This window comes from Salmo salar, chromosome 14 (genome assembly GCF_965601325.2).
Source record: "Salmo salar chromosome 14, fSalSal1, whole genome shotgun sequence".
Taxonomy (NCBI): domain Eukaryota; kingdom Metazoa; phylum Chordata; class Actinopteri; order Salmoniformes; family Salmonidae; genus Salmo; species Salmo salar.
Genome location: NC_138304.1, coordinates 76,346,177 through 76,373,323, shown reverse-complemented (window position 1 = coordinate 76,373,323; position 27,147 = coordinate 76,346,177). Strand labels below are relative to the sequence as shown.

At 42.5% G+C, this 27,147-nt stretch overlaps 1 protein-coding gene across 1 annotated transcript; it reads right to left on the bottom strand.

The window, feature by feature from the left end:
• Window positions 1-6,746: 6,746 nt before the first annotated feature.
• Window positions 6,747-20,692, bottom strand: LOC106570204 (hepatoma-derived growth factor). Its single transcript, XM_014142285.3, has 6 exons — window positions 20,249-20,692; window positions 17,158-17,234; window positions 16,665-16,809; window positions 16,246-16,404; window positions 7,477-7,668; window positions 6,747-7,068 (listed from the first exon to the last, which is right to left on the bottom strand). Exons 1-6 carry the CDS (start codon window positions 20,333-20,335, stop codon window positions 7,048-7,050), a joined length of 681 nt encoding a protein of 226 aa, XP_013997760.1. The 5' UTR covers window positions 20,336-20,692; the 3' UTR covers window positions 6,747-7,047.
• Window positions 20,693-27,147: the final 6,455 nt, after the last annotated feature.

The window sequence follows — 27,147 nt, the reverse complement described above, 5'->3', positions numbered from 1 at the left end:
GTATATACTGTACTCTATACCATCTACTGCATCTTGCCTATGCCGTTCGGCCATCGCTCATCCATACATTTATATGTACATATTCTTATTCATTCCTTACACTTGTGTGTATAAGGGAGTTGTTGCGAAATTGTTAGATTACTTATTAGATATTACTGCATGGTTGGAACTAGAAGCACAAGCATTTCGCTACACTCGCATTAACATCTGCTAACCGTGTGTGTGTGACCAATAAAATTTGATTTGGTCATGTTCACAGCACTCTGTGCCCATATCATGAGAAGTTTGCACGTCCTTGTTGAGCCCCATTGTCCTGAAAATGTCAGAATCACTGTCTCGCAAAACCGTGGATTTCCGTACTCCATAATGCATCATGACAGCCCCCGTCAGATGGGTGGCAATCAACTCGTATTCCTCAGCGTGGCAGTCCGACAACTTTTTGTGATCTCTCCGATTGTTGTTGCTGAAGTTCCAGAAGTCTACGGTGACCCTTTCCGACTTACAATGGGTCAGTGCCAAGTCGACCTTTCCACGAACGATTAGGACAGTTCTCTCTGCTATATTTTATTTAATTTTTTTATTTCACCTTTATTTAACCAGGTAGGCAAATTGAGAACAAGTTCTCATTTACAATTGCGACCTGGCCAAGATAAAGCAAGCAGTTTGACACATACAACAACACAGAGTTACACATGGAGTAAAACAAACATACAGTCAATAATATAGTAAAAAAATATGTCTATATACAAAGTGAGCAAATGAGGTGAGATAAGGGAGGTAAAGGCAAAAAAGGCCATGGTTGCGAAATAAATACAATATAGCAAGTAAAACACTGGAATGGTAGATTTGTAGTGGAAGAAAGTGCAAAGTAGAAATAGAAATAATGGGGTGCAAAGGAGCAAAATAAATAAATAAATACTGTTGGGGAAGAGGTAGATAGCCCATCTAAAATTTAGCCCAAACTATCTACAGGTGCAGTAATCTGTGAGCTGCTCTGACAGCTGGTGCTTAAAGCTAGTGAGGGAGATGTGTTTCCAGTTTCAGATATTTTTGTAGTTCGTTCCAGTCATTGGCAGCAGAGAACTGGAAGGAGAGGCGGCCGACAGAGGAATTGGCTTTGGGGGTGACCAGAGAGATATACCTGCTGGAGCACGTGCTACAGGTGGGTGCTGCTATAGTGACCAGCGAGCTGAAATAAAGGGGGAACTTTACCTAGCAGGGTCTTGTAGATGACCTGGAGCCGGTGGGTTTGGCGACGAGTATGAAGCGAGGGCCAGCCAACGAGAGCATACAGGTCGCAGTGGTGGGTAGTATATGGGGCTTTGGTGACAAAACGGATGGCACTGTGATAGACTGCATCCAATTTATTGAGTAGGGTATTGGAGGCTATTTTGTAAATTACATCGTCGAGGATCGGTAGGATGGTCAGTTTTACGAGGGTATGTTTGGCAGCATGAGTGAAAGATGCTTTGTTGCGAAATAGGAAGCCAATTATAGATTTAACTTTGGATTGGAGATGTTTGATGTGAGTCTGGAAGGAGAGTTTACAGTCTAACCAGACACCTAGGTATTTGTAGTTGTCCACATATTCTAAGTCAGAACCGTCCAGAGTAGTGATGCTTGTATTTAAGAGCAGTTGGAGGCCACGGAAGGAGAGTTGTATGGCATTGAAGCTCGTCTGGAGGGTAGTTAAGTGTTCAAAGAAGGGCCAGAAGTATACAGAATGGTGTCGCCTGCATAGAGGTGGATCAGCGACTCACCAGCAACAAGAGCGACATCATTGATGCATACAGAGAAAAGAGTCGGCCCAAGAATTGAACCCTGTGGCACCCCCATAGAGACTGCCAGAGGCCCGGACAACAGGCCCTCCGATTTGACACACTGAACTCTATCAGAGAAGTAGTTGGTGAAACCAGGCGAGGAAATCATTTGAGAAACCAAGGCTGTTGAGTCAGCCGATGAGGATGTGGTAATTGACAGAGTGGAAAGCCTTGGCTAGGTCAATGAACACGGCTGCACAGTATTGTTTCTTATCGATGGCGGTTAAGATATCGTTTAGGACCTTGAGCGTGGCTGAGGTGCACCCATGACCAGCTCTGAAACCAGATTCCATAGCGTAGAAGGTGCGGTGGGATTTGAAATGGTCAGTAATCTGTTTGTTGGCTTGACACAAGAGGTTGAACAGGCTAGTAATAGGGGTTGCAACAATTTCGGCAGATCATTTTAGAAAGAAAGGGTCCAGATTGTCTAGCCCGGCTGATTTGTAGGGCTCCAGATTTTGCAGCTCTTTCAGAACATCAGCTGACTGGATTTGGGAGAAGGAGAAATGGGGAAGGCTTGGGCGAGTTGCTGTGGGGGGTGCAGTGCTGTTGACCGGGGTAGGGGTAGCCAGGTGGAAAGCATGGCCAGCCGTAGAAAAATGCTTATTGAAATTCTCAATTATAGTGGATTTATCGGTGGTGACAGAGTTTCCTATCCTCAGTGCAGTGGGCAGCTGGGAGGAGGTGCTCTTATTCTCCAAGGACTTTACATTGTCCCATAACTTTTTTGAGTGGAGCATTTTAACTTGTCTTCGTCGCAGGTCGAGAGGTTGGACTGTGACCACCTTGCTCAGTTGCATCAGATGGGGTTGCCCTGGTTGGCTGCAAGTAAATAGGTCAAAAGATTTTTGGAGATTAGTGGCCTCAAACAATACCTGGCCACGGTCAATGATTTACAGTATCTTCATGTTTGCAGCTTGTTTTACCTCAGAGCTCATTCCCGTCTCATTGACCTCCACTGCCTCAACATCTCTGTGAAGATACAACCCAACTGTATAGTAAAGTGGAGCCATAGTAAAACTGAGCACAGAATTAGAATTACTGATTGTCTGTACTGTAGATGTGTTACCTGGCGTCCTCAGTAGCTGTACTGTTGCTGTCTGTACCCTTGCTCTTAGTATCATTACACACATTTAATAAAAGTCTACCCTACAAAATAACATACCTACCATAAGCATAAACTTCACTTTTCAAAAATACCTTTGGATGACAGATTGATAACCACAGGTCTTTGAGCGACATCAACCTTCATTTATTTTGTTAATTAGGGTACTAATATTACTCAAAAATGTTATTAATGTATATATATATCATAGAAGAGTGTAATTGTTTTTAGGCCAGCTGTTTTTAGTCAAGATGTTTGTGTTTTTAATGAAATATGTAATTGTTGTACTGTATGTGTGTATATAGTTTTTTTTTATGTGTTAGTGTATGTAAGTTGTTTTGTCTGAAACATTGTTGCCCCTGCTGCTATGGACCAGGTCTCTCTTGGAAAAGAGATATCTCAATGAGAAAAAACCTGTATAAATGAAGGTAAAATAAAAAAATAATAATCACCAACAGGTCTTGGCACTTCAATAATGATACCTTTTTCGATTTGTTCCCGCCCATGGTTGAAAATGTTATTGGAACGTTGCATTCAGAGAACAATGGTAGTAGGTAACATGTCATAAAGCATGATGTCAGTTATTCCAGGGTGGAATGTTCTCAATGATCCATATGTTCTAAATGTATTTCTATAGTAAGTCAGCAGAGGTCTTAAATGATACGGCTACGGAACACACGGCTAGCATTAATGGGATGTTTAAAATAGAAGAGCGTGTTTGATCTCCACCGGTTATTGTGCAGCATTAAAACTATATAGACACACAGTTCCATGCCTCAATCCAAAAGTCATATCAGGAAGGAATTACAATGTATTATGGCTAATATCTAGTGGCCAGAACAGGACACAACAGTTAACCATACATCATTGTGAAATAAAAAATGGCTGTCATAAATACACTGAAGAGCTAATTTATTAACCCATTAAAATCACTTATGATTTACCCATTCCCAGGATAAATAAGAAAATGCTTTGACAGGAATCTACAAACATATTTTCCACAAGTCAACAGTGACACTGTCGGATATTGGACTCTTCAGTAAAAGATGCAGGTCTTCGCGTACCCCCTCCCCCTATCTTACATTTGGTGGCAGCTGTGGGATGAACGTTAATGTCCAGGTGGAACGATAAGAGGGGAAGGTGCACATTCTATAAGGAAAGGCACTCCTGGTGGGGTTGACATAAGTCCACATAATCACAGGCACATAGACATTTAAACATGACAGGCAGGTGGACTCATTTCGTAATCAACATGTTTATTGGTTTGAACCAAAATGGACTGGCAGCTAGCTACAATGGTAGAACTAAGCAAGAAGTGTGGCGGATTGACAATCAGTGAAAAAGATCCAAAGAAAGTAAGTAGAATTTTACTCCCCACACATTTTTGGGGGGATTTTAAGTCCATTGTGAATTGCAGAGGTGGTGAGGATCTCGTTATGACCCCCAAAAACAGAATCCTATCCTTTTGACAGCATTAGGTTTTGAAAGTTGAAATGTAGAAGGGAAAAATAATGAAAGGTCCAGAATCATGGAGCAGGTCAGTCAGCATACAAAGTTGTCTATGAATGAGTGACAGTCTAGCAGTTGAAAGGGAAGCCTGGTGTAAAGGTCTGGGCCATATTCAGTACAGACTTAAAGCAGGTCTAAGACCTGTTCCTGAAGCGCCCCTGTGTGTCGTGGTTTAGTTCATTAATGACTTACAGAATTCTAAAAGACCTGATGATTGAATGCGTATATGGATTTCACTAAACAAGGGCCACATAATTGCAACAACGAATTAATGACATATCCAAAAAACATCCAATCATAAAAAAACTGAAGACACAGGGCCCCCCCACAAATCACAAAACATACATACGGGAGGGACCAATAAATGTGACAAAAAAGGGCTCCCCGGGATAAAAAAAAAACAAAAAAAAACACATATTTCATTTCAAATAACAACATATTCTTACGACAACACAAAATAATAAAACATTTGGTTTAGCAGCCAAAATCATAGGACAAGTCTCACTCTGTTTCAGTTCAAAAGGTTTGAAGGGCAAGTCACTCACACCAAAATATTAAGTTACACATACTCTAAGTATGTCCCACAGTAAATAGAATAAGAAAAAAAGCAGAGCAACTTCAAATCAGAATTGTGACAATCATGTACCCAAAGACAGAGCTATTCTGTACAGTGTTGAAGTGTTCGGTTTTCACAGGTGCCCCAATATCAAAATAACCTGGACACTGGCCACAAGGCTGATGTCTGTTTCACTACATTGTCACCATTAAAGCACCATAAGAGATGGATGACATGAGATTGTAAAATGTCTGGACCAATGAACAGTGCCGTTTCTATCAAGAAATGTATATCTTTTTTCAAGAACCCTCATATTAAAATCTGAACCTTGAAGCCACGTCTACTGCTTTTTTCCACTTTTCATTATTCCCTTTCTAAATCAGGTTTAAACCTGGGATATCAGGTAGGTGAAATTAATTAGGTGCAATTAATAGAACTGAAAACCAGAAGTACTTCAGACCTCCAGTGTAGGAGTAAATGTCCCCTTCCATAGAAGGTAGTCCTTCCTAGTCATCTTCCAGACCTGAAAGCATTGCGCGTCATCAAGCAGGTCACTGGTTAATACCAACATTGTCACAGAAACATTCAGGAATGTTTTTCTTGCTTTTAACAATGCACATTTAATTTTGGGGTAGTTTTTTGAAATATAGATTTCCCTTAACTATTTACACGTGGGAATTGACCTATATGGACAGGGATAAATTGTAATGTTTCTTATAGAAGAAATATGAAAATGCATATGCATAAGCATGGTAGCAATTGAAAGGGAACAGTTTGGAGATTATGGAATAATTTTTAGACCAACGTTGAGGACAACAGTTCACCTGACATCCAAACATTACAGTGTTGATTTTATGTGCATTTTACATTTAGTGTACTTTTCTTAGCATTTGTTGATAACAAAATCTGAAAATACTCTGGATACAACCAGTAAGGGAGAGATGGGGGCAACTTCTGAACTTGAGCACTGCACACGACAAGAACGGCTGTCAGTCAAAACCCATACAGCGCTGTGACACGCAGAGCCAGAGCTCTGACGTCATTTATAGCATGTTACTGTAGAGCCACTGCGTTCCAATTTAGACTTATCAGTGCCCAAATCTGCCATTTTCAACCCATATAAGGGTTCGAGTGTAAAGGGTTAAGACAGGGGTTTGCAAAGTGGTTTTCATTATCTTGTATTTGTGCTTATGTAAATAGACTTGTGACATTCAATCAAAATAGGGAATTCGGTGGGATCTAAGTCATTTAAGGCGCATTATTTGGTCACCTACCATGTACAGGTAACATGCAACATGTTATATAGCGTTAAAGCGATAGTTGTCGCTAGAAAAACTTGCTAGTGATCTAGGCAAAGCTAAATATCTTAAAAATGCAACACACCATGAGTAAGAAAATACATCGCCTGTTTCAAAGTCAGGCCGAGGAAAGGGAAAGAAAAGCAAGTACAATTACTATTATGTATACACCTTAAAGCCAAGAAAACATTTTTATAAAGCACAACGACATAGCAAAAAGCTATCAAGTCTTCTAACACCAACGACCCTCAAAACTAAAAACATATTCAAAAACAGGATTTTTATGTCAAATGGAAATGAATTATGAATGCAATGTTTACTAGATTTCCCCAAAATAGTTTTGTTTTTGTATTAATTTGCTTATGTTCAGGTTCTTGTTAAAGAAACCGCCGCGTATGTGCACTCTCTAAACTGCATTTGACACCTAGCAGCCAGACATCCTAATTGCACGCCAAAAAAAATGTATACATCCGAAACACATTTCCTCTTGAGCCTTGAATTTCTCATCACTATTGGTTTGACTTGACAATTTCAATCCTGGGATATACAATATCCCCAACTGGCAAGTAAGGTTTTTTGCCTATCAATATATATCTATAGATATATAGCAAGTACAATTTCTATATAGGTCTTAACATTTTCCAGTTACTTAAACAGGAGAAACCTAGCATTCAAAGATTAGCTAAATTACTGTATGTTGACGCCCCAAATTCCACAGAGAAGAACCAAGGGTCCTTGGTCATCCTCGGAGGCTTGATGTTAAGCACTGTCCATCACAGGCTGAAAAGAAAGCATGGAGAAAATGTTACATTGCATCAGTAATTTCATATTTTTAAATAAATGTTGGATATGAAACAAACACCACCAACTATTCAAATTTACGTGGGTGTGAGTTTCTCGAAAGCCTCGTTGCCAGTGCAGTAGTAGATACAGTATCTATTGATGAACCATTCCACGTAGAACAGCAAAGTGCTTCATTTGTTCAATTTCGTTAGTTCAAGCACAGAAGATTGTCAACAGAAATAACAGGCCACATAAGCTAGAAGGCTTTTGGGAAACTCACCCTGGATCAGGCCCTGATGTATGACCAAATTAATCGATCTCCTGTTCAGAGAAGATCTATGTAAAACATAGTGAAAAAAGGTAGTTTCATATCTAACTCAACAGCCAAAAGACAGCTTCCCTCACCTTCTCTGATGTTAGTTGGCCCTCGGTCGGTGGTTTTGCCTGGCCCTCTGGCTTTGATTCACCCGGCGCGGAAGACAGCTCAGTGGGCTTATGCCCTGCCTTGTCATTAAGCTTCAGCTCAGTGTCAGACTTCTTACTATCCACCTTCGAGTCACCTTTGCCCTCTGTGTCCTTAGGTCGTTTAGGAGAGCTCTTCAGGGAGAGAGAAAGACGCATCACCCTTATTCAAGTGACATGTTTCCCCAAGTCAGCAAGCATACAGTGGCAAGAAAAAGTATGTGAACCCTTTGGAAATATCTGGATTTCTGCATAAAATGGTCATAAAATTTGATCGGATCTTCATCAAGGTCACAACAATAGACAAACAGTCTGCTTAAACTAATAACACACAAACAATGATATGTTTAAGTCTTTATTGAACACACTGTAAACATTCACAGTGCAAGGAGGAAAAAGTAAGTGAAACCTTGGATTTAATAACTGGTTGACCCTCCTTTGGCTTCAATAACCTCAATCAAACCTTTTCTGGAGTTGCAGATCAGACCTGCACAAAGGTCAGGAGGAATTTTAGACCATTCCTCTTTACAAAACTCTTTCAGTTCAGCAATATTATTGGGATATCTGGAGTTAACTGCTCGAGGTCATGCCACAACATCTCAGTCGGGTTGAGGTCAGGACTCTGGGCCACTCCAGAAGGGGACTGGGCCACTCCAGAAGGCGTATTTTGTTATGGTGAAGTCTCTCACAGATGCAACCTGCTATAGACCACCCTCTGCCCCCAGCTGTGCTCTGGACACCATATGTGAACTGATTGCCCCCCCCCCCCCCCCCCCATCTATCTTCAGAGCTCGTGCTGCTAGGTGACCTAAACTGGGACATGCTTAACACCCCAGCCATCCTACAATCTAAGCTTGATGCCCTCAATCTCACACAAATTATCAATGAACCTACCAGGTACCACCGCAAAGCCGCAACACACAGGCACCCTCATAGATATCATCCTAACCAACTTACCCTCTAAATACACCACTGTTGTTTTCAACCAAGATCTCAGCGATCACTGCCTCATTGCCTGCATCCGTAATGGGTCAGCGGTTGAACGACCTCCACTCATCACTGTCAAACGCTCCCTGAAACACTTCAGCGAGCAGGCCTTTCTAATCGATCTGGCCCGGGTATCCTGGTATCCCTTCAGTAGAGGATGCCTGTTTTTTTTTTTTAAATGCCTTCTTCACCATCTTAAATAAGCATGCCCCATTCAAGAAATTTAGAACCAGGAATAGATATAGCCCTTGGTTCTCTCCAGACCTGACTGCCCTTAACCAACACAAAAACATCCGGTGGCGTTCTGCATTAGCATCGAACAGCCCCCGTGATATGCAACTTTTCAGGGAAGTTAGAAACCAATATACACAGGCAGTTAGAAAAGCCAAGGCATAGCTTTTTCAAGCAGAAATTTGCTTCCTGAGACAAACTCAAAAATGTTCTGGAACACTGTAAAGTCCTTAGTGAATAAGAGCACCTCCTCCCAGCTGCCCACTGCACTGAGGATAGGAAAATCTGTCACCACCGATAAATCCACTAAAATCGAGAATTTCAATAAGCATTTTTCTACGGCTGGCCATGCTTTCCACCTGGCTACCCCTACCCCGGTCAAAAGCACTGCACCAACCACAGCAACTCGCCAAAGCCTTTCCCATTTCTCCTTCTCCCAAATCCAGTCAGCTGATGTTCTGAAAGAGCTGCAAAATCTGGAGCCCTACAAATCAGCCGGGCTAGACAATCTGGACCCTTTCTTTCTAAAATGATCTGCCGAAATTGTTGCAACCCCTATTACTAGCCTGTTCAACCTCTCTTTCGTGTCGTCTGAGATTCCCAAAGATTGGAAAGCAGCTGCGGTCATCCCCCTCTTCAAAGGGGGGACATTCTTGACCCAAACTGCTACAGACCTATATCTATCCTACCCTGCCTCTCTAAAGTCTTCGAAAGCCAAGTCAACAAACAGATTACCGACCATTTCGAATCCCACCGCACCTTCTCCGCTATGCAATCTGGTTTCAGAGCTGGTCATGGGTTCACCTCAGCCACGCTCAAGGTCCTAAACGATATCTTAACCGCCATCGATAAGAAACAATACTGTGCAGCCGTATTCATTGACCTGGCCAAGGATTTTGACTCTGTCAATCACCACATCCTCATCGGCAGACACAACAGCCTTGGTTTCTCAAATGATTGCCTCGCCTGTTTCACCAACTACTTCTCTGATAGAGTTCAGTATGTCAAATTGGAGGGCCTCTAACTTAGAATATGTGGACAACTACAAATACCTAGGTGTCTGGTTAGACTGTAAACTCTCCTTCCAGACTCACATCAAACATCTCCAATCCAAAGTTAAATCTAGAATTGGCTTCCTATTTCGCAAAACAAAGCATCTTTCACTCATGCTGCCAAACATACCCTCGTAAAACTGACCATCCTACCGATCCTCGACGATGTAATTTACAAAATAGCCTCCAATACCCTACTCAATAAATTGGATGCAGTCTATCACAGTGCCATCCGTTTTGTCACCAAAGCCCCATATACTACCCACCACTGCGACCTGTATGCTCTCGTTGGCTGGCCCTCGCTTCATACTCGTCGCCAAACCCACCGGCTCCAGGTCATCTACAAGACCCTGCTAGGTAAAGTTCCCCCTTTATTTCAGCTCGCTGGTCACTATAGCAGCACCCACCTGTAGCACGTGCTCCAGCAGGTATATCTCTCTGGTCACCCCCAAAGCCAATTCCTCTGTCGGCCGCCTCTCCTTCCAGTTCTCTGCTGCCAATGACTGGAACGAACTACAAAAATATCTGAAACTGGAAACACTTATCTCCCTAACTAGCTTTAAGCACCAGCTGTCAGAGCAGCTCAGATCACTGCACCTGTACATAGCCCATCTATAATTTAGCCCAAACAACTACCTCTTCCCCTACTGTATTTATTTATTTAGCTCCTTTGCACCCCATTATTTCTATTTTGCACTTTCTTCCACTGCAAATCTACCATTCCAGTGTTTTACTTGCTATATTATTGTATTTACTTCGCCACCATGGCCTTTTTTGCCTTTACCTCATTTGCTCACTTTGTATATAGTGTGGCAAATAAGGGGGTCGAGTGATAAATGGCAGATATGTGAGGGCAGAACTAATAAACGGGCTCTGCCCGATCACTAAAATGGCCACCCCGATCAGAACTACAGATCACAAAATGGCCGACTGCCAAAACTACAATTCCCAGAAGCAAGGGGAACCCTCAGAAGGTGGAGCCGACCCACAGATAAAAGGTCAAGAAAAACCAGGAAGAGAAAGAGAGGGCGGGAAGGATCTATGAACCATAGAGAAAGAGACAATGTACATTGGCTGGATTTACCGTGTACGAGCTGGACTGTTTTGGACTTACCTGTTGGCGTTTAGACCTGGACCTACCGAGAACCAGATTTGTGTACCGAACCCTGCTATCCTTGACCTTACCTGCGGCCTGGGTGGACCAGGACAGCGAAACAAACACACAGGTACTGTCATGTTCGAAAGAACTTTCATTCTGGGCTGACTTTGGTGACAGTTTCCCACTTAATTTGTGACAAACGCTCCTAACTTTGAAGAGGTTTGCCACAATAGACTTATTTTTCTACTATATTATTGACTGTATGTTTGTTTTACTCCATGTGTAATTCTGTGTTGTTGTATGTGTCAAACTGCTTGCTTTATCTTGGCCAGGTCGCAATTGTAAATGAGAACTTGTTCTCAACTTGCCTACCTGGTTAAATAAAGGTGAAATAAATAAATCAAATAAATTAATTCTGTTGTGGATTTCATTCTGTGTTTTGGATTGTTGTCGTCATGTAGCTTCACCCAACTTCTGTTGAGCTTCAATTGTCGGACAGATATCCTTACATTCTCCTGCAAAATGTCTTGATAAACTTGGGAATTCATTTTCCCGTCGATGCTGTCCAGGCCCTGAGGAAGCAAAGTAGCCCCAAACCATGATGCTCCCTCCACCATATTTTACAGTTGGGAGGTTAATGTTGGTGTGCTGTGCCTTTTTTCTCCACACACATTGTGTGTTCCTTCCAAACAACTCAACTGTAGTTTCATCTGTCCACAGAATATTTTGCCAGTAGCGCTGTGGAACATCCAGGTGCACTTTTGCAAACTTCAGATGTTTTATTCGGACAACAGTGGCTTCTTCCGTGATGTCCTCCCATGAACACCATTCTTGTTTAGTGTTTTACGTATCGTAGACTCGTCAACAAACATGTTAGCATGTTCCAGAGATTTCTTAAAGTCTTTAGCTGACACACTCGGATTCTTCTTAACCTCATTCAGCATTCTGTGCTGTGCTCTTGCAGTAATCTTTGCAGGGCAGCCACTCCTAGGTAGAGTAGCAACAGTGCTCAACTTTCTCCATTTATAGACAATTTGTCATACCGTGGACTGATGAACATCAAGGATTTTAAATATACTTTTGTAACCCTTTCCAGCTTCATGCAAGTCAACAATTCTGAATCTTAGGTCTTCTGAGATCTCTTTTGTTCGAGGCATGGTTCACATCAGGCAATGCTTCTTGTGAATAGCAAAATCAAATTTTTGTTGAGTTTTTTTTATATGGCTAGGCAGCTCTAACCAACATCTCCAATCTCACCTCATTGATTGGAAACCAGGTTAGCTGACTCCAAATAGCTTTTGGAGAAGTCATTAGCCTAGGGGTTCAAAAACTTTTTCCAACCTACAAAATGAATGTTTAAATGATGTATTCAATATAGACAAGAAAAATACAATAATTTGTGTGTTATTAGTTTAAGCACACAATGTTTGTCTATTGTTGTGACTTCGATGAAGATCAGATCAAATTTGATGACCAATTTATGCAGAAATCCAGGTAATTCCAAAGGGTTCATACTTTCTTGCACTGTACATGATTGCTTATTTGTTCGTATTTTTTATTTTTACTGTTTAAAACAAACAAAAAAATGAAATGCCATGCAATGTCAGTTTCATTATGACAAGCAAAGTGACCCACTCCTGCCACTCTTCTATTGAATACTTAGTAGCACTTTGTTATAACACCTTGAAATACATTTTACAAGGGATTAGTAAATAGTTTATTCATCATTACTCCCACATTTGTTAATGTTAGCAAGCTAGTTATTCACATGTATAAACAACTTTTAAAGTAATAATGATCCATAAGATCATTTATAACATGTTTAATATTAGGTCCATAAACCATTTACTAATCATTTATACTTTATAAACGCGTTGAGTGACCAGTGTAATTTATCACAAAAACAACTTCATTGGTAGACATTCCAGCCGTATCCGATGCTACTTAAGGTCTCAAAATAGCCTAGAACATATCAACGGTAAAAGAATAAGCACACAACACAGGATGTTGAAGGAAATGTAAAGCAGATTGTTTGGAAATGAGGAAATGTTGTAATGCAACTGTTTTGCTAATGTCAACCTTGCAAACCAATCATAAAATCAGGGAGATGTAACCTACACATAACAGCTGGCCGGATCGGCCCGTTTTCCTCTAGTGGATTTTCATTCCTTCATTACAGCTGATATGTGATTGAAGTAGAAATGTTACATGTATGATTTGCAGGTGGAAATGTTGCATGTATAACCTTTAAATGCAGACTATTTTCACGTTTTGGTATATCACTGGCAAGAAAAGGGTAATAATTCCGTTACTTTACCAGCATTGAGTGAGTCTGAAGTTACACACACTATTACAACAGTGTGACTGTTTGAATGAAATTATAAATAGATTTCCTTAAACATCCTCTGTAGTGTGTGATTGTTTAACCAATGATATGTTCAAGGCCGTTCTAGGATAGAACAGCAGAATATGTAGTGCACATTTTTTCCCCCACGTTGCACCTCACCTCCACTTCGTTACAAAAAGAAACAGATTCCCTTACTGCAGATTCAGTCTAAGGAGCAGCAGGTACTGCTGAATGGTATACCAATGGCATGAACATTATCTTATGAGAATGTACACTGTTCACTCAAGACATTATGAATGATTATTACATACTTAGGTTGTTTATAAATGTGTGAATAACTAGCTTATTAACATTTACACATGGGAGTAATTAATTAATTGTGAATAAACTATTTACTTATCGTTATTATAAAGTGCTGCAGAATATTCCTGTGGAACATATAATTCAGTTTAAAGCAGAAAATGGTAACGTCATTGCCTGTGAGGCAGTTATTCTGCGATACCGGCCATCAATGTACCGAGCAAATTTCAGGTCTTATGAGCGGAATCTTGAACACTTGTGAGCATTCTGTGCAACTTGCAGCACGCTTTGACTGTGAACACTGATGCTGTGCCCACTTTCAGTTACAGTTTTAGAAAATGTCCAAGCAGACAACTGAAGCTATTTGGAGCCTATTAGGACTTTCACAGTGGCCTACCAACAAACACAATAGATCAAATGCATTACATAACATTTTCAGATGAAAATAGCTATTGATTGAGGCCTGTATTCCATGAGACTTTTTAAAAACATTATGCAGGACTTAACATTAACCTTAGGTTTTTTATTTGTCTGAAAGCTCAAGTCACTTGTCTGCAAACAGTGAACACCATGGGCCAAATATGTGACAGCAAATTGTGTTGTATTGTGATGAAGGAAGAAACTATTTTACAAAATAAAAAAGTAGCATTATTGGTACCATACAGAGAATTGTAAAAAAAAAAATCTGCCTGTTGTCTTCTTTGTATATTCAAGCTAGTCTCAAAATACTCTACTGCCCATGAGACAAAAACAAAGGTCTTAACCTGACCTGCTTTTCAAAGACGTCAAGAAATGCGGCATGGCAGTCTAAGGCACTGCATCTCAGTGCAAGAGGCATCACTACAGTCCCTGGTTCAATTCCAGGCTGTATCACATCCGGCTGTGATTGGGAGTACAATAGGGCAGCGCACAATTGGCCTAGCGTCATCTGGGGTTGGCCGGGGTAGGCCGTCATTGTAAATAGGAATTTGTTCTAACTGACTTGCCTAGTTAAATAAAGGTTAACAAATGAACAGCGTTTGTGTATTAGCTATAACCTGCCTAATAACTCGCTAACTAGCAAAGAATATGAAAACATTTTCACACACGGCTCTGCTCTTTGATCTCAAAAGCGCTTCTATTCCAACAGCGGTTGATTCCTGACGGGCCGGCCCCAGGTGGTAAGGGTATGCAACAACACATGTGCCACACTGATCCTCAACACGGGGGCTCATCAGGGGAGCGTGCTTAGTCCCCTCCTGTACTCCCTATTCACCCACGACTGTGTGGCCAAGCACGACTCCAACACCATCATTAAGTTTGCTGACGACAGTGGTAGGCCTGATCACCAACAACGATGAGTCAGCCTATAAGGAGGGCAGAGACCAGCAGTGTGGTGCCAGGAGAACAACCTCTCCCTCAACGTAATCAAGACAAAGGAGCTGATCGTGGACTACAGAAAAAGGAGGGCCGAACACGCCCCCATTCACATCGACAGGACTGTGGTGGAGCGGGTCAAGAGTTAAGTTCTTTGGCGTCCACATCACCAACAAACTATCATGGTCCAAACATACCAAGACAGTCGTTAAGAGAGCACGACAATACCTTTTCCCCTTCAGGAGACTGAAAAGATTTGGCATGGGTCCAGAGATCCTCAAACATTTCTACAGCTGCACCATTGAGAGCATGCTGACCAGTTGCATCACTGCCTGGTATGGCAACTGCTCGGCATCTGACCGTAAGACGCTACAGAGGGTAGTGCGTACAGCCCAGTACATCACTGGGGCCAAGCTTCCTGCCATCCAGGACCTATATACACTAGGCAGTGTCAGAGGAAAGCCCAAAAAATTGTCAAAGACTCCAGTCACAGACTATTCCCTCTGCTACCGTACGGCAAGCGGTACCGGAGCGCCAAGTCTAAGTCCGAAAGGCTACTTAACAGCTTCTACCCCCAAGCCATAAGACTGCTGAACAATTACTCAAAATGGCCACCTGGACTGTTTACATTGACACCCCTTGACCCTTTGTTTTTACACTGCTGCTACTCATTGTTTATCATCTATGCATAGTCACTTTACCCCTACTTACGTGTACAAATTACACCGACTAACCTGTACCCTTGCACATTGACTCAGTACCAGTACCACCTGTATATAGCCTCTGTTATTTTATTGTGTTACTTTTTTTATTACTTTAGCTTATAAGGTAAATGTTTTCTTTTATTCTATTTATTGAACTGCACTGTTGGTTAAGGACTCGTAAGTAAGCAAAAATGTTGATTTTCGAAACTGCTTGTGCCGGTCAATGCAAAAGAATGCTATTCTGATGTGCTCTGCCTACGACAAAAATCACTGACAATCTTGCCAAGTTAGGTTTGATGCACTGAAAAAGACTATGTTCATTTGATCATAATTCCCACAGTACTGTAGAAGGAAATTGATCTGTTTCAGGAAAGATAGTTTACATTAACGGGGCAACTAAAGGTCAATTTCATGCATCAGCATCTCTGCGCAGGCTGGCATTTCTTCTCCACTGCAGACCTGAAGGAGCTGCGCAGCTTAGAGGGAACATTGTCATAAATTACTACCTACAATAGTGGCTATATAGTTTGAATGCCCAATCAATTGAAATTGGCAAAATATTAACAAATACAGTAGCTATATGGGGTATGTTTCTACTTGTTAGACTGACTAGACATGTGAATGTTTGACACTTACCTCACTGGAACCCCCAGCTTTCCTCTTGGCCACTCCCTTGTCATTCTTCTCATCGATGACGAGGGTCCCTTCGTCCTCGTCACTGCTTCCTTCTGCATCCCCCTTTTGTGCCCCTCCTGCCTCCACCACCCCCTCTGCTGGTGTCTCCTCCTTTGCTGGCTGGGGGAGAAAGAACAGAATTAAGGATGGGAAACGTGGTGAACTACTCCCAATGCACACCTGTATTTGCTAATGTTGAGTATAGGTAAATGTGTATTTGGGAGTACTTTTCGTCACTGATGATGAAGTAGTAGGGCTTTTGTGTTCCCAGATTAGCAAAGAAAAACATTGGGTGGTGTGTGTGTCACACAGGAACAAAGGCTCAAGCATGTCAGCAGGCACACAGACAGACACGTCCCTTTCCGTCTCTAAGCACACACCTCATAGACTGCGGGTTCATGTATCACTGTAGGGTTGTTCTCAATTTCCCAGAGACCCTCGCTGAAGCCTTTCCTCTTGGTGGGCTTGCCAAACTTCTCCTTGCCCTCCTCATAAGGGAACAGGTCCTTGGGACCCAGGAATGCCCTGAGAGGTTAAAGGTTATAAAGTTCAAAGGTTGAAGCATGCAACCACCTACAGAGCTTCAAAATACTGTTCTATGGAACTACCAGGTAAACAACTAATGTGTAATTCCAAATGAACCACCCAGTGCACTCATGGAGATCTGGAGAGAATTTGATAGGTGTAAGGAACGATATTGTGGTAGCTCCAACTTGTTCTCTGATAGGTATAAGTAATACAGTGAAAATACAGACTAGCCTATTAAAGCCTCTCATATCACGACAAGTGTAAAGAAGGTAGGGGCTAGGGGTTCATTTGGAATTAGGCAAGACTATGTGATAGGATTCATCGCATCAAAAACGATTTACTTACGTCTCATGTGTCCCAAAGAAGAACACTTGGTATTTGTTGGAGGGGGACTTGACCACTCCCTCGGGTAACTCATTAATCTGCGGAAGAAGGAAACAATGAGTGTAATTGTTAGTGAGTGCTTCAAACCAAATAACTAGGGGCAAAAATTGCAACAAAAAAAAGCGCAAAGATGGTGATTTATGAATTTCAGGAGCTACCGCAAACAATACAAGTTCATATAAAATATTTTTGGGGCTACTGAAACAAAGAAAAAAGGCACACTCACTTGAGAGGCCAGGTTTCGAGTGTTTTAATGACTGACACACACACAGTTTCGTTTTCTCACTCAAATACACACATAGCGTAAATGACTGCCATTCAGAGTTCTGTCAAAATGGTGTCTCTGCCCCCAAGGCAAATATTGGGCACTGAACACAGTGGCAAATCAATGAGTCTCTTCACTGACCCCCTTCACCCAATTTGATAGACCTGTGTGTATATGTATGGCATAGTTTAGGGAATAGTAAAGAATTGCTGTTTTGTGTCCTGTGAATGTATTATGAACGGGATCATGCACAAATGTATTGATAACCCAACGCTTATGTGTGTAGTGAGTGTATACTTTCTTGAGGGCTCATTTGACACTTTCTTTGGTGTAGTTGAACACACACACACAGAAATAGAATTACAAATTCTAAGAATTAACATTTCAGAAGTAGGCCTAAATTAGTTCTACTTTTATCTCTAATTACATTTCTATGCTCACGCATCTGTTTCTTTTCAAAACTATGTAACATCAAAGGATTCAAATTGTTTATATGCGATGTATCCACAGGCACACTCAAGATACATTTCTGATGAGCACATGATACAATAGCCCTGCTGTAATCTAAGGGGGAAAAGAGATGATGCCATTATGTCAAACATGTAGGAGCAAATATGTCTAAGCAAACCAGATCGCACTATTTTTATTTATTTTCACAGATAGCCAGGGACACACTCCAACATAATTTACAAACTAAGCATGTGTTTAGTGAGTCCGCCAGATCAGAGGCATTAGGGACGACCAGGGATGTTCTCTTGATAAAGTGTGTGAATTGGACCATTTTCCTGTACTGCTAAGCATTCAAAATGTAACGAGTACTTTTGGGTGTCAGGGAAAATGTATGGAGTGAAAAGTTCAGTGGCGCAGCGGTCTAAGGCAATGCATCTCAGTGCAAGAGTGTGCAAAACTGTCAGCAAGGCAACGAGTGGCTACTTTGAAGAATCTATTTCAGCCACACCCGTTGCTGACAGGTGTATAAAATTGATTACACAGCCATGCAATCTCCATAGACAAACATTGGGCTTACATTGGCCTTACTGAAGTGCTCAGTGACTTTCAACATGGCACCGTCATAAGATGCCACTTTTCCAACAAGTCAGTTCGTCAAATTTCTGCCCTGCTAGAGCTGCCCGTCAACTGTAAGTGGTGTTCTTGTTTAGTGGAAAAGTCTAGGAGCAACAATGGCTCAGCCACGAAGTGGTAGGCCACACAAGCTGACAGAATGGGACCGGCGAGTGCAGAAGCGCGTAGCACGTATAACTCGTCTGTCCTCAGTTGCAACACTCACTACAGAGTTCCAAACAGCCTCTGGAAGCAACGTCAGCACAAGAACTGTTCGTCGGGACCTTCATGAAAACGGGTTTCCATGGCCGAGCAGCTGCACACAAGCCAAATATCAACATGCACAATGCCGAGCGTTTGCTGGAGTGGTGTAAAGCTCACCGCCATTGGACTCTGGAGCAATGGAAACACTATTTCTGGAGTGATGAATCACGCTTCACCATCTGGCAGTCCGACAGACAAATCTGGGTTTGGCTGTTGCCATGAGAAAGCTACCTTCCCCAATGCATAGTACCAACTGTAAAGTTTGGTGGAGGAGGAATAATGGTCTGGGGCTGTTTTTCATGATTCGGCTAGGCCCCTTAGTTCCAGTGAAGGGAATTCTTAATGCTACAGCATCCAATGACATTCTAGACGATTCTGTGCTTCCAACTTAGTGGCAACAGTTTTGGCATTCTGTATTTTATTAGGATCCCCATTAGCTGTTGCGAAAGCATGACAACACTGAACATTAATAGACAAGAATAGCTCAAGGACAGAACAGTTTGGGGAAGACCCTTTCCGGTTTCAGCATGACAATACCCCTGTGCACAAATAGAGATCCATACAGAAATGGTTTGTCAATGATCGGTGTGGAAGAACTTGACTGGCCTGCAGAGCCCTGACCTAAACCCCATCAAACACCTTTGGGATTAATTTGAACACTGACTGCGAGCCAGGCTTAATCACCCAACATCAGTGCCCGACCTCACTAATGCTCTTGTGGCTGAATGGAAGCAAGTCCCCACAGCAATGTTCCAACATCTAGTGGAAAGCCTTCCAGAAGAGTGTAGGCTGCTATAGCAGCAAAGGGCGGGACCAACTTCATATTAATGCCCATGAATTAGCAATGTTCGACGGGCAGATGTCCACATACTTTTGGTCATGTGTATTATCCATTCGGAATTCTCACACTAGCAAACTCCGTTACAATGTTTCAAAGTATCCATTTCGCGACTCGCCTAGTCGCAACTTTGTATCACAATCACATTGTAAAATACTACTGTTTGGACTTTGTATAGCCTAATATCCTAGAAGTCCAGGGTTAACTGACATTAAAATGTACTCCAGCCTATTTGTTACACAAGTTGAATATATTAAATGTTTGTTTACTTGAAGCCAGGATCTATCGAACAGCCTATACTAGGCCTCGTATCAATGATTAAATTAAACAGCGTCTCTGCGAAATGAATAGTATTCAGGACGGTATTTGCTAGGTCAATGTAAAAGTATGTTTACTGCTACAATTTAGATTTCCCAAAATGAAACACCAAATGTACAAATAAAAACCATGTCACTAGCCTATTTCACAGCGCGTAGTCATACGCAAATAAACTTTGCAAAGACCAGGGGTAGGCCTCATTGAACTGATCTAGCAGATAGGCCTATATACATGTGGGATAGAAACAAGAAGACGAAGGCCTACGATTAGCGTTTGGTTAAGAAGAAAAGTCTGAAGTTGCTTACCCTCGCGGGCCAATGTGGATAACCCTTCATTTTCGCAAACACGAGATCCCCAGGCTTATATTCTTTTTGCCTATTCGACCTCGGCATGGCTTCTCAGTGGATGAATAAGATATATAAAAAAATATATATATAAAAATGTACAATGCCGGTTTACTGTTGCAAGTACAACGAAATATAGCAACCTAGAGGATTGCGCTTGTTAAGTTTGGAAGCTCCAACTTTCGGTTGCTTTAGGTTTTCGCGTCAAAATTCAACCACGCGTAGAAAATTGGAAAGTGGACGCAATCAAATTGGTAACTTTGCGCGGTCCAGTGCTTTGCAGAGTGTGGTCACAAGCTACACCTATCAATTGTAATTTTCGTATGTTTTATAAAAATCCCGTTATTCCTGCCGTCCTAATCCTCTGTATATAGAGACTTGTTTTTGTTTGAAATTGGAACCGCTTCCCTCTTCCGAGCAGACTCATTATCTGAATTGACTAGTATGGTCTAGCTCTAAACCGAGGTAGCAAAGAGATTGGAATTCTGCAAGATTACATAACCTCCATGGATTTTAAGCAAAATAAACCTTCCAAAACACCAGCAAAATCCTTCTTTTGTATTTGATTTGCTTTACCTCAGATTAAAATTAAAATGGTCTATAATATTCTACTGATACAATATTATTGATGTATCTGGGTAACCTATCTAGGGAGATCCAATTAAATTTTCTCCACTATTGTGTCAATCCAAAAAGGGTACTGTATTGGCATTATTTTCTTTCACACCGTCCTATGTAGCATGGTTCCAGCAACCATATGGTGAATGAATGTGTAACCCCACAATTCAGCTTGGTGCAGCACCACTGGCTAGTTGTGTGAATAGGGTTGGGTAGTACACAAGTTTCAAACTGACAGTTAACTCTGAAATGTCCAACTGAATTATTATTATTTTTTAAATGTAACCTTTATTTAACTAGGCAAGTCAGTTAAGAACAATTCTTATTTACAATGACTGCCTACCGGGGAACTGTTGTTCAGGGGCAGGACAGATGTTGACCTTGTCAGCTTGGGGATTCGACCCAGCGACCTTTCGGTTACTGGCCCAACCCTCTAACCACTAGGTTACCTGCCGCCCCAATTTTATGTCCCAGGGTTGCTCCTGGTATTTTCAATTTAAGACAAAGCGTGGAAATATTGAGAAGTCCAAAGAACCTGTACAAATCTGTGTAAAAATTGACATTAATGGCTATATCAAGTAAATGTAGTTTTAGCAGTACTTTCACAGGGTTCATTAGTGAGCACTGTCCAAGCGAATTGCTGAATTTCCATGAAGGGTGGAAGAAATTCGATCTTGTAACAACATCTTTTTTATGCCCTTAGGGAAGACGCACCACAAACACGGACAACCACCCTTACATCAGAACACTCATATGAGAGCACTTGCAACTGGGGTAGTACATCTTGGAGCTTAACATAATCTTTGTAACTATGCGTCTTTTAAGACATTATGCATGGAATAAAGATAGACTCTGTTTGGAATACCTTGGAGAAGTGAGACTCATCACTCTTTACATTCACCAGAACACAAAAGCAGTGTGACCATCAGTCAGCTGAAAGAGTCCATTCTTCCTGTTAGACATTAGTAAAAATCCAAGACCAACCAAAATATGTCCAACCAAACCAAACCCGTTGGATGTGATGCCAGACTAACCATAGTGCCTTTGTCTCGCCTATACACTTTTGACACTTCATTATATAGCATCTCAAGTACCTAATTTGACAGGTTCTGAGCAGCACAGACAAAGGTGTCAGCATCCTGGTTGCAGAAAAACCTGTCAGCAGGTTTGGGTCCCTCCACACTTATGCCTAAGGATAGCTTCCTGGGTATTCCAAACAAGGCATCTGCAGCTATAATTTGAGTCCCATTTGCCAAAAAAGAAACTACTCCCACCTGTCAAATCCATATTGTTGTTTCTTGCTGTATACCCGAGGACATAGAGAGGTTCTGCTGACATCTGAGGAGGCTGGTGGAATCCAACTACTAGTATTGAGTACATGCCCAGTGGGCAAAACTTGGTTGAAAGGACATCAGTATGATGTCGTTTTATGACATCTTATTCTGGTCACAAACTGGTTGAAAAATTATGTTTTTTAAACTGACCAGAAAATAACGTATTTTTCTGACCATCATATGACCAGTTGGTCATAATTGTGACTATCTGACCAGCTGTTCATAATTCTGACCACTATAATATGTGATATATTATGTAGCCTACTGGTCATAGTTAAGACCCCATCATAGACCCCATTATTACCTAAGCTGCCAGTCGGAAGTCCTTGTATGACTCATTTGTGAAGATCCTGTAAAATCGGATTTCTGCTCCAAATTTAAGTACAGGAAATGAGAACCAAAAATGTTGTTGCTGGGTATTCATGGATCAATATTTCAACCCAAACACGATGTGCTGAGTAAAGACAGTAAAAGTTGCTCATATACACTCACTTTGGATCAACATGATAGCAACATTACATTTGTAAAAAAAAATAACAGTCTCATGAGCAGTCTCTTGTGGCAGTCTGTGAATGAACTGTCCTGTCTAAAAGAAACATAGCATAGCATTCACAATTCATTTAGCAATATCTGTTGGGCCCAGACATAAGGAGAGCCAAAAAGCAAGTAGATGGATTATCAGTACTATTATATATTCTATGCAGAATATCACTACTACAGTTAGTCAGATTATGCAGAATAGTGCAGAAAAGCTAGAATGATCAGCTGCTGATGAACAGGTGCTCTAAGGTCAATTGAAAGCTCATTGGATACAGTACATACCTCCCACAATTCCAAATGATGAACAATGTTTCTACCATTGTGAAACCTAAGGATGAACAGGGCTCCGGGCAGTCGAGCGGAAATGGAGGAAAACTCGCCTCCCTGCGGACCTGGCATCCTTTCACTCCCTCCTCTCTACATTTTCCTCTTCTGTCTCTGCTGCTAAAGCCACTTTCTACCACTCTAAACTCCAAGCATCTGCCTCTAACCCTAGGAAGCTCTTTGCTACCTTCTCCTCCCTCCTGAATCCTCCTCCCCCTCCCCCCCCTCCTCCCTCTCTGCGGATGACTTCGTCAACCATTTTGAAAAGAAGGTTGACGACATCCGATCCTCGTTTGCTAAGTCAAACGACACTGCTGGTCCTGCTCACACTGCCCTACCCTGTGCTTTGACCTCTTTCTCCCCTCTCTCTCCAGATGAAATCTCGCGTCTTGTGACGGCCGGCCGCCCAACAACCTGCCCACTTGACCCTATCCCCTCCTCTCTTCTCCAGACCATTTCCGGAGACCTTCTCCCCTACCTCACCTCGCTCATCAACTCATCCTTGACCGCTGGCTACGTCCCTTCCGTCTTCAAGAGAGCGAGAGTTGCACCCCTTCTGAAAAAACCTACACTCGATCCCTCCGATGTCAACAACTACAGACCAGTATCCCTCCTTTCCTTTCTCTCCAAAACTCTTGAACGCGCCGTCCTTGGCCAGCTCTCTTGCTATCTCTCTCAGAATGACCTTCTTGATCCTAATCAGTCAGGTTTCAAAACTGGGCATTCAACTGAGACTGCTCTTCTCTGTGTCACGGAGGCTCTCCGCACTGCTAAAGCTAACTCTCTCTCCTCTGCTCTCATCCTTCTAGACCTATCTGCTGCCTTTGATACCGTGAACCATCAGATTCTCCTCTCCACCCTCTCCGAGCTGGGCATCTCCGGCGCCGCCCACGCTTGGATTGCGTCCTACCTGACAGGTCGCTCCTACCAGGTGGCGTGGCGAGAATCTGTCTCCGCACCACGTGCTCTCACCACTGGTGTCCCCCAGGGCTCTGTTCTTGGCCCACTCCTATTCTCGCTATACACCAAGTCACTTGGCTCTGTCATATCCTCACATGGTCTCTCATATCATTGCTATGCAGATGACACACAATTAATCTTCTCCTTTCCCCCTTCTGACAACCAGGTGGCGAATCGCATCTCTGCATGTCTGGCAGACATATCAGTGTGGATGACGGATCACCACCTCAAGCTGAACCTCGGCAAGACGGAGCTGCTCTTCCTCCCGGGGAAGGACTGCCCGTTCCATGATCTCGCCATCACGGTTGACAACTCCCTTGTGTCCTCCTCCCAGAGTGCTAAGAGCCTTGGCGTGACCCTGGACTACACCCTGTCGTTCTCCACCAACATCAAGGCGGTGACCCGATCCTGTAGGTTCATGCTCTACAACATTCGCAGAGTACGACCCTGCCTCACACAGGAAGCGGCGCAGGTCCTAATCCAGGCACTTGTCATCTCCCGTCTGGATTATTGCAACTCGCTGTTGGCTGGGCTCCCTGCCTGTGCCATTAAACCCCTACAACTCATCCAGAACACCGCAGCCCGTCTGGTGTTCAACCTTCCCAAGTTCTCTCACGTCACCCCGCTCCTCCGCTCTCTCCACTGGCTTCCAGTCGAAGCTCGCATCCGCTACAAGACCATGGTGCTTGCCTACGGAGCTGTGAGGGGAACGGCACCTCCGTACCTTCAGGCTCTGATCAGGCCCTACACCCAAACAAGGGCACTCCGTTCATCCACCTCTGGCCTGCTCGCCTCCCTACCTCTGAGGAAGCACAGTTCCCGCTCAGCCCAGTCAAAACTGTTCGCTGCTCTGGCACCCCAATGGTGGAACAAGCTCCCTCACGACGCCAGGACAGCGGAGTCAATCACCACCTTCCGGAGACACCTGAAACCCCACCTCTTCAAGGAATACCTGGGATAGGATAAAGTAATCCTTCTAACCCCCCCCCTTAAAAGATTTAGATGCACTATTGTAAAGTGGTTGTTCCACTGGATATTATAAGGTGAATGCACCAATTTGTAAGTCGCTCTGGATAAGAGCGTCTGCTAAATGACTTAAATGTAAATGTAAATGATGCCAGTGCCACAGTCTCTACAACACAAGATCTCACCGCCTCCCACCTGTGACACTCCACAACTGCCACAGCATGCTGTGTCTAATGGAGTTGAAGCTCAACAGCTGGGATGTGAAGCAGCAACTCCTGCAGTGTCCTCCAGTGTCCTCTGTATCAGTCTCTTGGTCTTGGTCTTTGTATATTTAAAGGGTTAGTTTCCCTGAAAGGTTTAAACGATATCCATGTACCAATAGGTTATTTTTTCAGATCACCATAACAATGGTAGATTTGTACCTGCTGGACCTACTGGACCTAATACACAATAGGTACCTACTGTTTGGAATTTTTTTGTAAATTTTTTTTTTGTTGGGGGGGGGCATCAGGTGCGTGTTCAGCATAGGGCTGAAATCTATCTACATGTCAGATCTATTTACATGTCAATCAGATTGGACTCTGGTCCAATCTAATTGTTTTGTATCCTTTGACAAAACCGACAATTATTTAATTAACCCTTTTTTTGATTTGATATGACTTTTATGAATATTTGATAGGATATTGAACCATAGGATACTGATCTATGGGGGAATAACATTTTCCATGTCAAAGTCAAGGTGCACAGAAAAGGTGGATTTGCGGAGTCTGATGGTGTGTTCAGTAAAGTTTTTGGATGTGAGTGGAAGACTGTGACATTGGAAAATGGAGCAAATGGGAGATGTATTTTGGAAGACCCAATTGCTGTCGCACAAATGGTGGCGGATGCATTGGGGAAGGTGGAGTTAACCAGAGTTACCAGGAGTGGTATGTTGTTGATTTATTGTGTATCAGAACAACAAAAGGAACTGGTAAAGGTGTCATCTCTGGTATCTCGGTGGAAATTGAGGCTCCATGTCATAAACACCACATACCAGGAGTAGTGGAGGAATGTAGGAATGGACAGAAGAAGGAAAGTCTATATGTTATTGCTAATTGATGAAGAGTTTCTCCCGACACATGTATAGCTGGGGTATATGAGATATGCAGTGAGAGCTTTTGTGAACGAGCCATTGAAATGTCGTAATTGTAAAAGTTTGGGCATTTGTCAAATGTGTGTAGACGGAATAAATATGTTACTGAAGACTCAGTCAAATCAAATCAAATTTGATTTGTCACATGCTTTGTAAACAACAGGTGTAGACTAACAGTGAAACGCTAACTTACGGCCCTTCCCAACAATGCAGAGAGAAAGAAAATAGAAAAATAATAGAAAAATAAAACACATAATACTAAAATAAAAACACAAACGTGGCTATATACACGGGGTACCGGTACCGAGTTGACGTGCAAGGGTACGAGGTAATTGAGGTAGATACTCTATATATACAAAAGTACGTGGACACCCCTTCAAATTAGTGGATTCGGCTATTTCAGCCACACCCGTTGCTGACAGGTGTATAAAATCGAGCACACAGCCATGCAATCTCCATAGACAAACATTGGCAGTAGAATGGCCTTACTGAAAAGCTCAGTGACTGTCAATGTGGCACCATCATAGGATGCCACCTTTCCAACAAGTCAGTTCGTCAAATGTATGCCCTGCCCCAGTCAACTCTAAGTGCCGTTATTGTGAAGTGGAAACATCTAGGCGCAACAACGGCTCATTCCGCGAAGTGGTAGGCCACACAAGCTCACAGAATGCGACCTCCGAGTGCTGAAGTGCGTAGTGCGTAAAAAATCGTCCTTGGTTACAACAATCACTACCGAGTTCCAAACTGCCTATGGAACCAACGTCAGCACAATAACTGTTATTTGGGAACTTCATGAAATGGGTTTCCATGGCCGAGCAGCCGCACACAAGCCTAAGATCACCATGCACAATGCCAAGCGTCGGCTTGAGTTGTGTAAAGCTCGCTGCCATTGGACTCTGGAGCAGTGGAAACGTGTTTTCTGGAGTGATGAATCACGCATCACCATCTGACAGTCCGACGGAGGAATCTGGGTTTGGCGGATGCCA